The sequence below is a fragment of the Penicillium hispanicum genome, assembly GCF_028827665.1.
Source record: "Penicillium hispanicum strain IBT 35686 chromosome Unknown utg000008l_segment0_segment0, whole genome shotgun sequence".
In the NCBI taxonomy this organism is placed as follows: Eukaryota; Fungi; Ascomycota; class Eurotiomycetes; order Eurotiales; family Aspergillaceae; genus Penicillium; species Penicillium hispanicum.
In genome coordinates, this window is record NW_026623200.1 from 2,143,642 (window position 1) to 2,158,865 (window position 15,224).

The following is a 15,224-nucleotide window of genomic DNA, read 5'->3' on the forward strand; positions in this document are numbered from 1 at the left end:
GTATTGCTCGCTGCCGCCAATACTTCTCTGCGCGCACTTTTCGAACGAGAATCATTGCTGGATGTTCAAGTATGCCCTGCCCCTGGATACAACTTCAAGTTCCACAAGGGTACATAGCGCCCCACGGACGTGCATGAGCAGGTACTTACGTAGAGGCTAATCTTAGCGGAACTATGCCCACGGATTCGTCTGAATTTGCGAGAACATGGGGCAGACATGGAAAGAAAATCCCCGATCTACTACAGTTTTTATTTTCCAACTGCCTCTCTGGTCCATGGAGCCAGAAACCAGAAACCAGATTTCGAAAACTAAGCTTGCTACCAAGACAAGCCGCCGGATCAAGACATCGATGTACAGAGGGTCATGTCTGATATACCTAGGAGAACACAAGCTTCAAATGCACAGAATACCTTTTCAGCCAATGAGAAAACATTGTCACGGTGGTTGCAACATATAGTGGATCGATCAGTCGGAAATCGGGTGAGTCAATGAGAAGGAAATAGGAAATAGAAATGGCAAAGGGATAGCGGTCAGTTGAGGATCCAAGGTGTTCAAGTTAGAGATCTATAGACATGGATTACAGGTAATTTTAGGATTCGAACGACAGGCGAGAAGAGGGAACAGGAAGGAGATGGTTGTGAAGGAAAGCGAAGCGGAGCGAAGCGGAGCGAAGGGAGGACTCAGGTTCGGGGTCTATCAATCCAAGGTATACTCGCGGTCGTTTCGGCGGGGGGTCCCAAAGTGGGCTTCCCGTCAGGAGATGGCGCCTCGAGGGCGATATATAGTAGTTTAAGCTCACCAGCCAAAGATATCGCCGACGCTTATTGTGCTCCAGCGGACGCCGGCGACGGCGAAGATCATAAGGACGACGTCGACAACTCCGAGCACTGCCGCTCCCATCATGAAGCGCGGGTTGAAGATGCGGTAGAGCATGAGGTGGCGGCGCAGGTGGCCGGCCCACATTGTTGTCGCGAGGTTGATGGTGCCAAGGTAGAGGAGGTGAGTGCAGGCAGCCTGGACGACGTCGGAGAGGAGTCTGGTGGTGGGGTTTGCAGGTTTATCTGATGAGGGGGAGACGCGGTCATGGACCTGGAGAGGCCGTTTCCAGAGCACGGTAAGAGGGACAGCAATTGCCGCTAAGATCTGGGCACCGAAGGTATTGAGGATGACGAGGAGTGGGGACCAGGGGTATTTAATGGTGGATAGAGGGATGAACGCGGTCTCCCACTGGATACTGCTAAGCACAGCTTGGTGGCCGGTTTTGAAGAAGTAGAAGGAACCCAGGAGGCCCAGGACAACGGGGCCAATGGATGAGTTGGTAAGGGTGAGAGCGTTGGTGTCGAGGATTTCAAGAAGAGAGAGAATCTGCCACAATAGCAGTGCAATCGCGCCTTGGCCCATGGGCTTTTGCATGAGGATGATGGCGAGGGCAAAGTTGACGATCAAGAAGAAGAAGCGGGTGCCATATACGTTTCCGAAACCCAGGATAGTGACGGTGGTACGTGGCTGTTGCTCTCGGCCAGCGATGATAGGAACTGGGGGTGCATTCAGATCGTCTTGCGGTTTGCTCACGCTGATACTAACGCAGGGCTTGGAGTAGAGGTATGCGCCCGTACCTGCGCCGAAAGCAAGGGCAAGAACAAGCTGAGCAAGGAATACTCGGACGGTTTTGAGCGTCTCTTTGCTCAGTGGCAGCCACTCGCCATCGTCAGCACCTTCAAGCATCCAGAATATTGAAGTGATCAGCAGCCCGAAGCGGAAAGCAACCCCTATCCACAAGGTGGCGGCGCCTTCATAAGACTTAGAGCCGACATAGAAAGACCGTACGACGCTAGGGAGGAAAAGCGTCACCAGGAATGGAATAGCCAGCTGCCAGGGAGCGGAGATAGAAGACGTTGAGGATGCGTAGTAGGTTGAGCGGCAGAAAGGCATTTGTTCCTCACGGCAGAGGCGAGAGAAAGAAGCCACCCGACCAAGAATGACAAAAATGACGGAGTGGTATACACCGAGAACCCTGTCAGTGGTCGACTCCTGCCGCATGGACGAAATACCAGCGCAAACACCAAAGGTCGTGAGGAAGAAAAGAAGGATCTCGTCCTCCCAGATTGTATAAGAGTTAGAAGCAAACCCAATCGACTGCGAGACCGTGAAGAAGACAGCCAGCCATCCCCACATGCCGTTAGGGATAGGTAATGTCAACTGCGCGGACTTCGTGAGCATACCAAGTACAGCTCCCAGTATGCTCCCAGCGGTAGCAAGCAACGCGGCCAGATCAACGGCTGTCATTTCCGTGAAACCAAACAGGGCCAGGATGAAGGCGGCCACAGCACCCAAAACGGATCCAATGCCGATGGATGAAAGCAATTTGGATGTAAGCTCAGTCCGATCCGCCTTCATGCCACGAGCATACAGCACCAGTAGGGAAAGGCCGCAGAAGAGAAGCAACACTCCTTGAATCATGCTGGGAACATCAAAGCGCGCCCAGAGTCCGCGACACACATCCAGAGTATGGCGCTGATACTTGCGATAGAGCTCATAGCTAGAACGGACCGCAGCCGACTTCGACGTGAAACCCTTCGAAGACGACTTCCACTCTTCTTCCGCTGCAGACAAAAGAGCAAACGATTCCTCGTCGTCGCCGGCGCCATGGGCTGTAGCATATGCATGCTGATATCTCTTGATCTGCGCTGAGGTGAGACGGTTCACTGCCACCAGGTTTGCCCAATCATTGCCGCTCGGTCCAGCAAAGGCTTCTTCGATCGGGGAGCCCAGATTGTTAAACGGGATGGGCATTCCGAGGAGCAATGACAAAGTCGACACCAGGTCAATCTGGGGAACAGGCCGTTCGCGGGCGTGTTTAGGAGGAAGCAAAGTCTCTTTGCTGGTGCGCCCAAATGCCCCACGTTTGGAGTACATCCACAGCGCAGCTTCGACCTCCTCATTCGACTCGCCGCCGTGGTCACCCTTGATGTCCATTCCATGATCGCCCATCACCACCAGGAGCGTATCATTGTCCAAAGCGGCAATGATTTCACGGATGACGCGGTCCATCTCCTGAAGCTTAGCCGCCATGGCTGCATGGTTAGGTCCATAACGATGACCAGCATGATCAACGCCAAGATAATGGCCAAATATCACGTCCCACTGGGCCTTGTTCTCGAGTCGGAGCAGCGGGAAGAGATGCTCGTTGACGCCGTTGTCGACGGTATGCAAGTCCCAGACGTTGAACGAGTCGTACGGGTGGGTAAGATTAGCATCAAAGTACCCAGGGAAGAGCGACTGCCAGGTGTCATCACCGAGCTGGACCAGGGTCTTCCCGGCACTGTGCAACTGTGCAACGAGATTGTCTTCATCGATTGCCGTTCCGGCGAAGTTGGAGCCTGCGTCGATAAATGTAGGCAGGGTTCCGGTGGTCAGGCCCTTGAGTCGCTGCAGGGTTGTTGTTGGCGGATCCGCGATGAAAGGGAGCAGGAAAGCATTGGCGGGACTCTTAACGGCGGTTTCGTAGAGGACGGGGATGTTATCGTGGAAGAGGTGGGCTGTCTCACTCTCTCCACCTGGGACAAATGGCACGGTGAAGTCATATCGGAGGGCGTCTATGATTATAACAATGGCCTTGTCAAATGATTTTTCATGCCAACACCCACTGCCTTGATTCTGTGCGGACGATGCTGCGACTGCTGGGTTGGAGGCGTCGTTGAAAGGAAGTATCTGGCAGGAGGATTTGTTGTCCAGGACCATGCGCGTGAGCAAGAATCCTTTGGTAAAGAAATATATCCCTGCAATATGCAATAAGCTGCAGTAGATCAGCCTCAAGTCAGCCGACAGTGTTCTTGTTCACTCGAGGCGCAAGCCTCGGCGAGTCTGAGTTTGCAGAACACTCACAATATCCACGCTAAAACCCCCAGCACTCCAATATGCCGGGATGTGAACTCCTGCTCAAGCTGGAGAGCTTTTAGATCGTGCACGCCCCTCTGTTTGGCCTTTGTGGCTTGCGCGGCGGAGAATGGGTCGGGGCTCCGAGGGGCTGACTTGGTTTTTGAGCCATTGGGCTGCGCAATGCCCCCAGCAGGCCGGGTAGACGGAGTCGACACCATCACCAACAGTACCTAATTAGCTAGAATTCACGCACGCAGCGGACAGCGTTGAGTGGTCCGCGAGGCGATGCGGTGCGACGCGATACGGTAGGGTTTGCGAGTAGGTCAACGGGGCGCTCGAGTTAGCGGCGTGGTTGGACACGTAGATCAAAGATGCCAAAGACGTCGGGGATGGTAGGGAAGCCGATATCAAGCACGAACAGAACCAATTGGCCCGCCTTCAACACGGCTCATCAGAGGAGGGACGAGGAAAGAATTGAGCCAGGTGGAAATGGGGAGGGCAATTGGACTGGTTCCCCCCTGTCTGTGCTCTTCTGGCAAGCGGCTTCCCGTGAAAAGAGGACTAGTAACTGTACATGGCCGCTCCGAGCGGATACCGGGGCGGAAGAAAAGAGTCTCGAGGGCTCGAGTCGAGACGACACAAATCCAAATTTCTCTGACGTCGCGGAAGCGGCGGGTTGGGGAGAGCTCGGGGTCGGCATTTCTGATTGGCCGCGGGCGCGTCGGGTACTGGACTACACACACAACTGGAGGAAGATAGGGGATTATGGGGGATTGGAATAACGACCATCCAGTGGAATCGCGTATGGTTTGCAGGATTTACAGGATTCGCAGAAGAGATTGCAGATTTGCCTAGAATAGGAAGATAGGAGGACTAAGTACATACATTATCCAGCTGCCGGAAGTACCATAGGGTACATAAGAATGTAAGGAGGCATAGGGGCGGGCTCATGAAGAAAGTGTAGACCACAAGGGAGACACCGCCCAGTGAAGAGGTGTCGGAGAAGAGAAGAACGGAAGAAAAAGAAAAGCTGTCGCACGTCGTTCAGACCCTAGGGACGTGGCAGGGTCGAAAATAACAGAAGTGACCACAGGAAGAGGGAAAAACGCCAGACAAAAGACTCAAAACAGTAATCGGCAGGCCCTCGCTATACACAATCCAGCCACGGCACATCTTCAAAGTGGAAGGCGGCCAGATTCCTCTCAAGAGAAGAGGGCTGGACCACTCTCGAGGTTGCATGTCTGGATAGACCCAAACAGAAAGACGGTACAATCAGCGTATGTGCAAACCACGCGGGCAGATTCGAGAAAAAATAGGTATATGGAAAGGAGACAGGGGCAGGGAAAGAGATTCGGAGCGATTCGCCGAGAGGCTCGTCATGCTTTTAAGAGGTCGTCGAAGAGAATGGTTGCACGGGGAGGTGGAGCGACTGGGGTTAACGATCAACGGCGACGGCAGGCAGTTGATGGCAGGGTCAATGGGCCCACGGTCGCTTTACGAGTAGCTCTTCAGGTCTCCTTTCTCCTTCAGCCCACCCATGCGCTCGATATCGAGGGATTGGAAGCGACCGGTGTCGTTGGTTTGATAGGGCGGGAGCTCTTCTTGACAAGGTTCCAGGCCTACACTGCCGGCCTCACTGATACGCACCACGACCATGCGACCGGATTTGCGCTTCCCAGACTCATCTTCCTCTTCAGGGAAAGTGATGCGGATCTCGGGAACGGGACTCGGTGGAGGGCTATCGGAGTTCTCCATCAAGTTGCGTTTCTCATCGTAGACGAAGACGGAATCGGTCTTGTTGGCAGTGATCGTTAGGCGTCGCTGGCTGGCGGGGACCTGGCCATTATGGACGGGGAGAATGGATTCCTGCTTGAGAGCCCGACGCTTGCGGCGGAGCACCAGCAGACCGCCGACCAGGGCGAGAGCGAGGAGGACGAGGACCAGCAGAGAAATCAACAGATCGACCGTGGGCGCCGAGAGGCCATCTTGGCTTTTGTTATCATCGCGGGCCACGATTCGGGGGAGGATGTTGATCATCTTGTCGATTGCGGGAGATTTATGGATTTGGGGTTGTCGAGATAGAAGGTTATCAGGGCTGTCGAGGCAGAGGGGCACGACAGCGATCGTCGAAGTTAAATTCCAAAGAGTGACACGGATATGATCCGGGTAAACACAACAGTCGAGAATGAGGCGTCGAGGGCAAAGTCACGGACTGCGGGATCGAGGCCGGGTTTCGAAGAGTTGGAAGGGCCCGAAGGGTCGAAAGAATGGAACCGATCGGAAGGGCGAAACGAGGGGGGGCGAGATGGAGGAGAGAATGGATTGCACGGCGCGCAGCTAAAAGAGTGAAGCTGCCAACCGGCTGGAACGAGGGGAAAGGAATGAAGGTGGATTGAGGAGAGGGTTGGAGAATGAAGGGAAAGGGAAACAGGGGAAGAGAAAGGCGAGGGCGAGGGAGGGCGGTGGACCGCTTGGACGACAGCCTAGACTTTCCCTCGTTCGCTTTTATTTTCGGGCGCCCTAGACTCCCTCAGGCTTAGAGCGAACGCGCCGTCACGCTCTGGGGCCAACCGAGGCCATCGCCGGCCAACAGGGTGGTGGGCAGATGTGCCTGGCGCCGGTGATGGCCTGGGTGGCCCAATAGGAGCCCGCGGGTTCCTGGCGGCGGTGCATGCAGCGGCCAGCAACGCGCGCTGACTCGCCGGTTTCCCCGGCATACGCTCCACCGAACTATGCCCGTTTGTTTACTTTTCCCCCCTGAGCGTTCGCTCCTTCAGGAACCCCAGTGGGTAACCAAGAAGACAATTATGCGCGTCGGCATGCAACGGCAGCACCGTCAAACCCTTCTTAAGGAAGCTCAGTCGAGGAGCTATGGGTATGGTGCTTATAACAGCCATTTCTCATCATCTCGTCTCACCTATATTGGTCGGTCAGTATTTACGACGGCTTCTACGGTATAGGATGGAAACGCTCGTGGGTCATCCCATTTGGCCCCAATGATGCAATAATAGGATCTGGGTCCCGTTGAACGTGTAGATCCAGGCTAGTGTCCACACCGTCTGGTGTCTAATTAGATTCTAGAAGGTTTGAGGTTGCTGCAGATTGTAATAAGCATTGTCTCAGAGTCCTGTCGAGACAATAAATAAACACACTCGGGTTGGTTGTTGTGACGCCGGGCGGAAGTAAACATAATTCAGCTTGGACCGAGCGTCTTGTTTTGTACACAGAGGGACCCTATGAATGATCTACCTCGGTACCTGTAGGTATTTTTTGAGACAATGGAAGCATGGAGTGAGCTTCAACATGAGTTCGATAGGAAGTCCGACGAGGAATCTACATATAATGTATGTATTCCCCTATACATCACAAGATTGGGGCTGAATTCGCCTGTCATTTCCTCACTTCGCTTGGTCAAGACGAGCACGCTGCGATATCTACAGTATATTTATAGCCGGAGTTGAATGTCTTTATCGTCGAACTATTGTGGTAGCAGCCTGGGTCTATTTAAATGCTATGTCTGACAACCCGTGCCAATCCGGGAAGTGCCTAGGTATGTACTTCTGCAGGCAGTGTCCATCGCCCCGATATATGTATCGACGCACAACCACTACCAGGTGCAACCATCCAACATGGGGCAACTCAAACACGTCGGACAAGTTGCAAGCCACACACTTGTCACCTTGGTCATCGATCCAATTTATTATTCGCCATTTTGACCTGTGTACCCTCCTCTCTGCAGGTCTTGAGATCGTCGGGTAGCCACAGCCACGGAGTGCCTGTATGTATATGTATGTATAATATCGCCCGAGGCCTTTATGCTCGCGCTAGGCGTTGACGTGTGACCTCGAATATTTGCATGTGTCGGTTTTATTTTGGGAAGAAATCAGCTCTCAACATGGGTATGTTGACTGATGGAAAAGGACCAGTGGATACTTGACAACTACTCTGTAGGTACACGATGATGGCCCTGCAATACACCTAATCCAGAGTGGTTCAATCCCGCCAGGTCCCGGGATTAGGGCTGAATCACGGAGACGAATGCACCGTAGTAATATTTGACTAACTTTTCCTCTTTTTTGAGGCTCGCTATATTTTTAAGGAAGGGAATCTCAGAAGAGGCTATAAGGCAATACCCCATTCACTGAACGAGTTGAAGTATTTTCAGGGGGTTTTCGACCTTTAATAGGTGATTGGAAACAGTTGCCTATGGACCTTGTGGCTCTCGTGCATGTTGCTGGATCAAGGACTGATCTTCATGGGCTGACTTCGCTAAGCATATCCAAGACGGGTGTCTCGGAACTTGTACACCACAATAGATCTAAACAAGGCCAGAACATCTTCAATTGTACTTGTTCATGAGAGGCATCATGTGTACATATTCATATAGAGTACATCGCCCCCCTCGGGTTCTCAATCTCACTGCACTAAGACCCTATGCTACCCAAGAAGCTAGTATTCCACCAAGGAAGGATGCCTCAAGGGCTTTCATACCCAGGTACAGCGGTGAAAGATGGATTCATGAGAACTCGACAGCCCACAGCAGCAGAAAAAGAAACAAGCTGTCACGGTCCTGAGAACCGGGAACCCACGGTCTTGGCATTGACGGTGCACCCGAACTACTGCATTGCCACAATCAGTAGAATCATGTATCTATCAGCTACACACCCCTCTCCACTTCGCATCGAGGCGCCAGATAAACAGTGGTGGCCGGGCCGATCTCCGGGCCTCCCCCGTTCCAGGCTACCGCGGCAATCGAATCGGATGCAAGGCGGCCGCTCGAGCGATCTGGGGGAAAGATCGCAGGATTTCTGCGAGTGATAGTCTGACACTGGCCTTGTGCAACGCCTGTGCAAGGAAGCGTGCAGATCCTTGCTCGCCGGCGCCTGTATGACTCTCTCTGCCTGTCCATGTCTCGGCCTTTTTTTCAATCCTCCCGGACAGGGAAAAAAATACTAGGATGACCCGGAGAAAGGGACGTTACCAAGGAACGCTCCAATGACCTCTTCAGCAGGCTGTACTCCTGGGTGATGACAGGCAGCGGTCTCATCAACTCCGCGGAGTTGGCGGGTGATGATCGTCTCTGTCATGGCCTGGAGAGAGTAGACCGAGTCATGGAGGGGCTCTCGCGGGCGATCCAAGGATCAGTGTGACGATGCAGAAAGAAGCAAGGGGCTGGCCGAGTCGATGGAACATCTCCTAGTCTGCAGCCGTGGCCCAAGCGCATCCTGGATTGACGACCGAGCACGCTATTTGTGAGATGTGCATTCGTGTTGGTTTATATTTTCCGGTCCGTTAGTGCAGGGCCCAGGGCCTGGTGAACGTCGACTGGCGATGGCGTCAAGGGGCGGGAAGGGGACAAACCACATGAGAGCGGCAAGCCGCATGAGCGACTGCAAGTTGACTACTGCCAGACTGAAGTCCAGCACTGACAATGCGAGTCCATGCTGAAAAGAAGCATTGCGTTTCCGACCGGGCGGAGAAAGGACGGTTGGCTAACAAGCGCTGTTTGGGCGTGGAATGGCCCGAATCCACCGTTGGTTCGGTGGTGGCCGCGTTGAAGAATGTGTTGGACTTTGCTAGTTATCTGATCACTTGGATGGTGTCCCACGTTAGCTCTGCAGAACTACATGTAAGATATACCTTCATGGGTCCATCGGTTGTCTTCAGCTGAACAAGAGAGGGAGAAGATCGCGATGGGGATAGTGTCCAGCTTGATCGCTGTACCTTGCTCGGTGCCAGACTAGGGTCCTAACCAAGTGGGCCCTTCCGATCTCCATCCAAAGCCAAGTCGCCATGACTTATTCCGGTTGATCACTCCGATTTGGTTGGGTAATATTGTTTTCGACTTATTTGTGTGTCGGGGCTCGGTGCCCCTCGCCTGCAGAATTCTCCAGGCCGAACAGATAGTGAGCGCGAGCTACTCGCAGAGGCATTATCAGCCCTTGGGCCGAAGCCCATCCTGACTTGCCGGTATGCGTTGACCCTGTGGTTCAACGATACTAGTCCCGAGGTCATGGAGGGGATTGTGTAGGGTGGTGGATCGCTAGGAACTGTTGCCCGAAGCAGTGCCAGCGGTGTTGTGGTGACTTCAGGCTTTCGCGTCCATTTCCCTCTCCCCTCTTCGGCGCGGCCCATAGGGCCTTGATTTTCCCATGGACGAGGGGTTGCGGTTGCTTTCATGCATCTAGACCCATGGGCATTGGTCTGGCGGTCAGGCCATATTGGGTACAGGCGGTTCCCGGAATGATCACGGTGAGAGCATCCACGCCTGAGTAGACGTCGAGTATTACTCTGCGAGTAAAGTTGACGGGGGACGAAGCTAAAAAAGAAGCGCCGGCAACCAAAAAAAAGATCCAGCGATCGCCTGTGACCGTACCGTACACGAGAGAAGTGCCGCCCAAACATCAGTCTGGGCCTTGGCAGTACTTGGTGGATGTAGGGAACAGCCGTATTGCAGACAAGTACCACACCAGGATCGACCCTGCTCGAGGCGTCATCGCTGTATGGTGAAATACACTAACGAGACTGCCGTACGGGCCTCGATCGGCGGGCATTCGAGGCGGCTGGCAGTGTACAGGATTGTACCTTGCTGGGTACGGGCGATACGGCTGGTAAGGCTGGTAAAGCGTAAACCGCCTCAGCATCATTTTCCTCACCTTATCTATCATTTCCGACCTTTCTTTTTCCCACTTGTTCGCTTCGTTCGTGTTACTCTTGCTGTCCTCCCTTTCCTTTTCTCCTCACCCTCGTCCGCGCCCTCGCTCTCGTTCGTCTCTCCTCCCTCCCCTCCTTCGGCGCTGCACCATCCCCCGAAAAATCCCCAAAACTCGCCCAGCTTGTCATGCTGCCACCTGTGTGACTGCGGGACGACCTTTAATGCTGTACTGTGTCTCTCAACCACATTCCCATCCATCGACCCACTGAAATCTCGCCTGGACTCGCCCGCGCACCGAAGCGCATTCCACTAATTTTCCTATCGGCCCTGCGAAACCTCGAACCATCACCTCCCCTCCTGCCATCCCTCCCACCCCTTGCGCGAAATCATCCAGGGTCCAACGCTCTTCCATTCTCGGGGATCGCCTCCTCCACAAGGCACATGAGGACGATCGGCAAGCTGGGAGATTCCTGGAGCATGCACGGAGCACAGTAACGTCGCGACGCCGCCCGCAATTCATCGATCTCCGGCTACCAGCCTGCTGCACCACCAAACGAAGGGAGAGCGATTTGCATCTTCCAATTCTTTGTCGCCTTGCATCTTCGTCCTGGCCGACCTTCTCCCGCATTTCTGAGCTCGCCGCGGCTCCCTTTCAACCTTGCAATCTGCCTTCTTTTCCTTCCCTCACCACCCCCTTCTCTGACACACCTCTCACGCGTTGTTGTATTATCTGTACATGTTCTGGGCTGGTGGTTTTTGAGAAGAAAAACGAAAGGAAAAAAAAATCACAGCAGACGCTTACGCTTAGCTCTCAGTGTGATCCCTTCTCTCCCCTCTTTTGGTGAGTCTCCCCTCGTCTGGCCCTCTGGACCTGTATGCCTTTGCTGGGGTCTGCTTGATGTGACCCTGTTCCCACTGTGTCCTTTCCAAGGCATGAGCGAGCTTTCCGCTAACCAGGGTGTCTCTGGGTGCAGTCTTATATTCCTTCGTGTACGCCGTTCCTGGTGCCTGGTGCCCGCTGCAAATACTGGCTGAGAAGCGGTGTCTCGGCCTTGTCATTTAGTCTCGACCAGCTCGAAGTCCCTGAAAATAGTCGCCGGCGCCGTTCAAGTACATATCTGATCATCTTCGCTCCGTCGATTGCCTCCGTGGAATGGCTTCTACCATGGCTGCCAATGCAACCAGCGTACACAACGTGAGTGATGAAGGCAGTAGCTGGATGTTGGATGGTATATTGACAAGACCGAAACAGGTACGCTCAAGCCGCGCGGCCAACATGGGATCATCCGGGATGAATAGTGATCGCTCGCGTGGATCTCACAGTAACAGCGTGGGGAAGGGATTCGGTGCTGGCAAGTCCAGCTGGAACAGCAATATCTGGGGCGATTCCAATCTAGGCGGTGGCTTTGCAGATGGTATGTCACTGGCATCGTGTGCGTGTCATGGGTTGGACAAGCTAACTCTATGGCAGATCAACACATCGGTGATACGGCATTTGAAGGAAAGTCAGGCTCTGGTTCTTTGTTGTCTTCATCAGAGTCTGACGGCTGGGCTGGACGACCTAATCTTCCATGGAGCACGGTGAACTCGTCGCTGTCGATGGGCCAGAACCGAACCATGGCCACCTCGCCTATCCAGACTCGTGCGAACGATCGCAGTGCACCTGCCTTGACTGAAGCCGGGGACGGATCCTACTTCAGCCTGCCGCGGACTACTGGCATTGGCACCTCTGCTAGCACTGTGAGTCACAGGCCTTACCTAAACAACGCATCTGAGGGCGTATCACCATCTGGAGATGGAATGTCGTTCGGTGGTTTCCCTGCCCTGCGCAATGGCGATGGTCGGCGGCAGAAGAACTCAACAGGTCTTGGTGGAAGTCCCGTGGGAACCACGTTCCCCGTAAAGTCTGGCTTCTCTGGTTCGCTGGATGGTTCGAGGCCTGAGGAAATGGCCTCCATGGGCATGTCATCCCTCGGATCAGGCATTCCTGACAGCATGTCTCCCCCTCAGACGCGCAGTTCGCTCTCGCACATGCCCCACAACTCTGCCTCCTATGCTCCTCAACGCCCCGTTCACTCTGCACATCCCTCTTTCTATTCCGACAACCACAGCATTGATGGTCGCTACGGCGGCGGTTCGATTGACCTCAGCTCGGGGTTCAACAAACTGCAATTGAATGACACCAGTTTCGGCGGACAAGGTTCGGTCCAGCGACCCCCGTACATGCCCCATGCTTCCTTCGACGGGTCTCTTCCTCGAGCCAAGTACCAGAACAATGATGACGCCGGATATCAATCTCTGGCCGGTTATGGTGCTGAAGGCGCAAGCGAAATGCACCTCGCGTACCAAGCACGGTCTCGTGCCACAGACACGGGCTCCATCTCGCCGTCCGACTATGCTCGCATGGACAGCCCATTATACCCGGGAGTCGACGGTCCCGCTCAGTACAGACACTCTGGGGGTCGTATGTCGGACAGCCAGGCGGCGTCTTTCGAGCGCAGACTGCGTAACTTCCAGGAGCAGGAATTTGCCCAAGCACAGGGTGGCTCGCTGCAGCGAATGCAGATGGCCCCGTCCTATGACTACTCGGGATACCAGACGGCTCGTCTGAACGCTCTCCAGGGATTCTACCCCATGGCGCAACTCGGAGGGCTTGGAGCCGCGGCTTTGGTGTCTTGCGCTCACCGTGAGCATGATCCTACTCAAGTTGTGCGTAGTCCTTTGCTTGAGGAGTTCCGGGCGAACAGCAAAGGCAACAAGCGATATGAGTTGAAGGTAAGCTCTCACAATATCTATCTGTCTTGAACTTGACTCACGAACGTTCAGGACATCTACAATCACGTTGTCGAGTTCAGTGGTGATCAACATGGATCTCGATTCATCCAACAGAAGCTGGAGACAGCCAATAGTGACGAAAAGGAGCAGGTGTTCCGGGAAATCCAACCAAATTGCCTGCAGTTGATGACCGATGTTTTCGGCAACTATGTTGTACAGAAGCTCTTTGAGCATGGTAACCAGACTCAAAAGAAGATTCTGGCGAACCAGATGCGGGGACATGTTCTTGCTCTGTCGACTCAGATGTATGGATGCCGTGTGGTCCAGAAGGCCCTCGAGCACATCCTAACTGATCAACAGGCCGCAATGGTCAAGGAGTTGGAGAATCACGTCCTCAAATGTGTGCGTGACCAGAATGGCAACCACGTCATCCAAAAGGCCATTGAGCGGGTCCCTTCGCAATATGTCCAGTTTATCATCAATGCCTTCCGCGGCCAGGTCAACCGACTTGCTGCACATCCCTATGGCTGTCGTGTGATTCAGCGGATGCTTGAACATTGCGAGGAGATCGATCGAGAATCTATTTTGGCTGAGCTCCATGCCTGCACCGCCAATCTCATTCCGGATCAATTTGGTAACTACGTGATCCAACATGTGATTGAGAATGGCGATGAAAAGGACCGCAACCGCATGATTACTATTGTCATGTCTCAACTCCTGGCATACTCGAAGCATAAGTTCGCCAGTAACGTTGTCGAGAAAAGCATCGAGTTTGGCGAGGAGAGTCAGCGTCATCACATCATTTCCACTCTGACCTCCCCCAACGACCGGGGCGAGAGTCCGTTGCTAGGTTTGATGCGTGATCAATATGGAAATTATGTTATCCGTGAGTCGGCACCTGCTTATAATCCTTCCCTCCCAAACGGTATACTTATTCTTCTCACAGAAAAGGTTCTTGGCCAGCTGAAGGGCTCCGATCGGGAGGCCCTCATCGAGCAGATTAAGCCCCTGCTGAGCCAGCTCAAGAAGTTCAGCTACGGCAAGCAGATTGTGGCGATCGAGAAGCTCATCTTCGACCCCAATTCACCAGCGACGGGTCCACTGCCTCATGCCACCTCGACCACACCTCCTAACTCTCACAAATCCTCTCCCCAACCGTCCAAGCGCACACTCCCCACCATGGAGCAGCCTCGGGCCCCCTTTGTCGGCACGGCCCCGCCCACTCCCCCCCCGACGGATAATCAGACCCCCGTCGATGGTTCACTCGAGCCCAAGGGCCTTGCTAAGAGTACGGTGACCTCGGTATCCAGTCCCGAGACGGGCAGCACCGGTGTTCCCGTCCCGGTCGATGTCACCAGTGCCCATTAATTCGTTGCACACTTACTTGCTCGCCCACATAATCGTTCTAATGCTGATTTGAGACCCAAAAAAAATTCAGTCATTCTGCTTCTTTATCTAATATGGGCGTATACATACAGGGGGTCTGGCGGGATATATGAGTTACCAACGTCTATGTGTTTCCCCTTTACCATGGCTTGATGGCGCAAGAATAGGGCCGCATTATTATCTTCTTTCTTCTGATATGTCGATCTCGGACCTGCTTTTCCATCTCATTTCTTTCTTGTCTCTGTGTTTTCATGTTCATTTTTTTTATTCTTATGATGGTGCTCACACCCCTTCCTCACCATTGTCAATGCTTCTCGCTCAGCCCTGCAGGTCTGAGAATCGATCTATGTGGATTCGGCGTCTTTGTGTGTTTTTAACTGGGGTCACGGAAGGGGAATCGGATATTCAATTCGCTCTTCACGATCTTGAGGCATATGACATGGGAGATTCGGAAATGGAAATACGGGAGAGAACACCTCTTTGCATCGCACGGCCCGGCCATTGTCTCTACTTCTGATTGTCTTGCAAT

At 53.7% G+C, this 15,224-nt stretch overlaps 3 protein-coding genes across 3 annotated transcripts; 1 reads left to right on the plus strand and 2 right to left on the minus strand.

Moving 5' to 3' along the window:
- Positions 1 to 795: 795 nt before the first annotated feature.
- Positions 796 to 4,097, minus strand: N7459_009649 (mannose-ethanolamine phosphotransferase GPI13; the record flags this gene model as incomplete). The annotated part of the gene is made up of 2 exons (XM_056948817.1): positions 796 to 3,796; positions 3,886 to 4,097. 2 exons carry the CDS (start codon positions 4,095 to 4,097, stop codon positions 796 to 798), a joined length of 3,213 nt encoding a protein of 1,070 aa, XP_056796042.1.
- Positions 4,098 to 5,373: 1,276 nt separating this feature from the next.
- Positions 5,374 to 5,916, minus strand: N7459_009650 (uncharacterized protein; the record flags this gene model as incomplete). Its single annotated transcript, XM_056948818.1, has 1 exon — positions 5,374 to 5,916. The coding sequence occupies one exon, from the start codon at positions 5,914 to 5,916 to the stop codon at positions 5,374 to 5,376; it is 543 nt and encodes a 180-aa protein (XP_056796043.1).
- A 5,771-nt stretch (positions 5,917 to 11,687) lies between these two features.
- N7459_009651 (mRNA-binding protein PUF3) lies at positions 11,688 to 14,677 on the plus strand (the record flags this gene model as incomplete). Its single annotated transcript, XM_056948819.1, has 4 exons — positions 11,688 to 11,729; positions 11,787 to 11,949; positions 12,006 to 13,309; positions 13,361 to 14,677. The coding sequence occupies 4 exons, from the start codon at positions 11,688 to 11,690 to the stop codon at positions 14,675 to 14,677; spliced, it is 2,826 nt and encodes a 941-aa protein (XP_056796044.1).
- Positions 14,678 to 15,224: the final 547 nt, after the last annotated feature.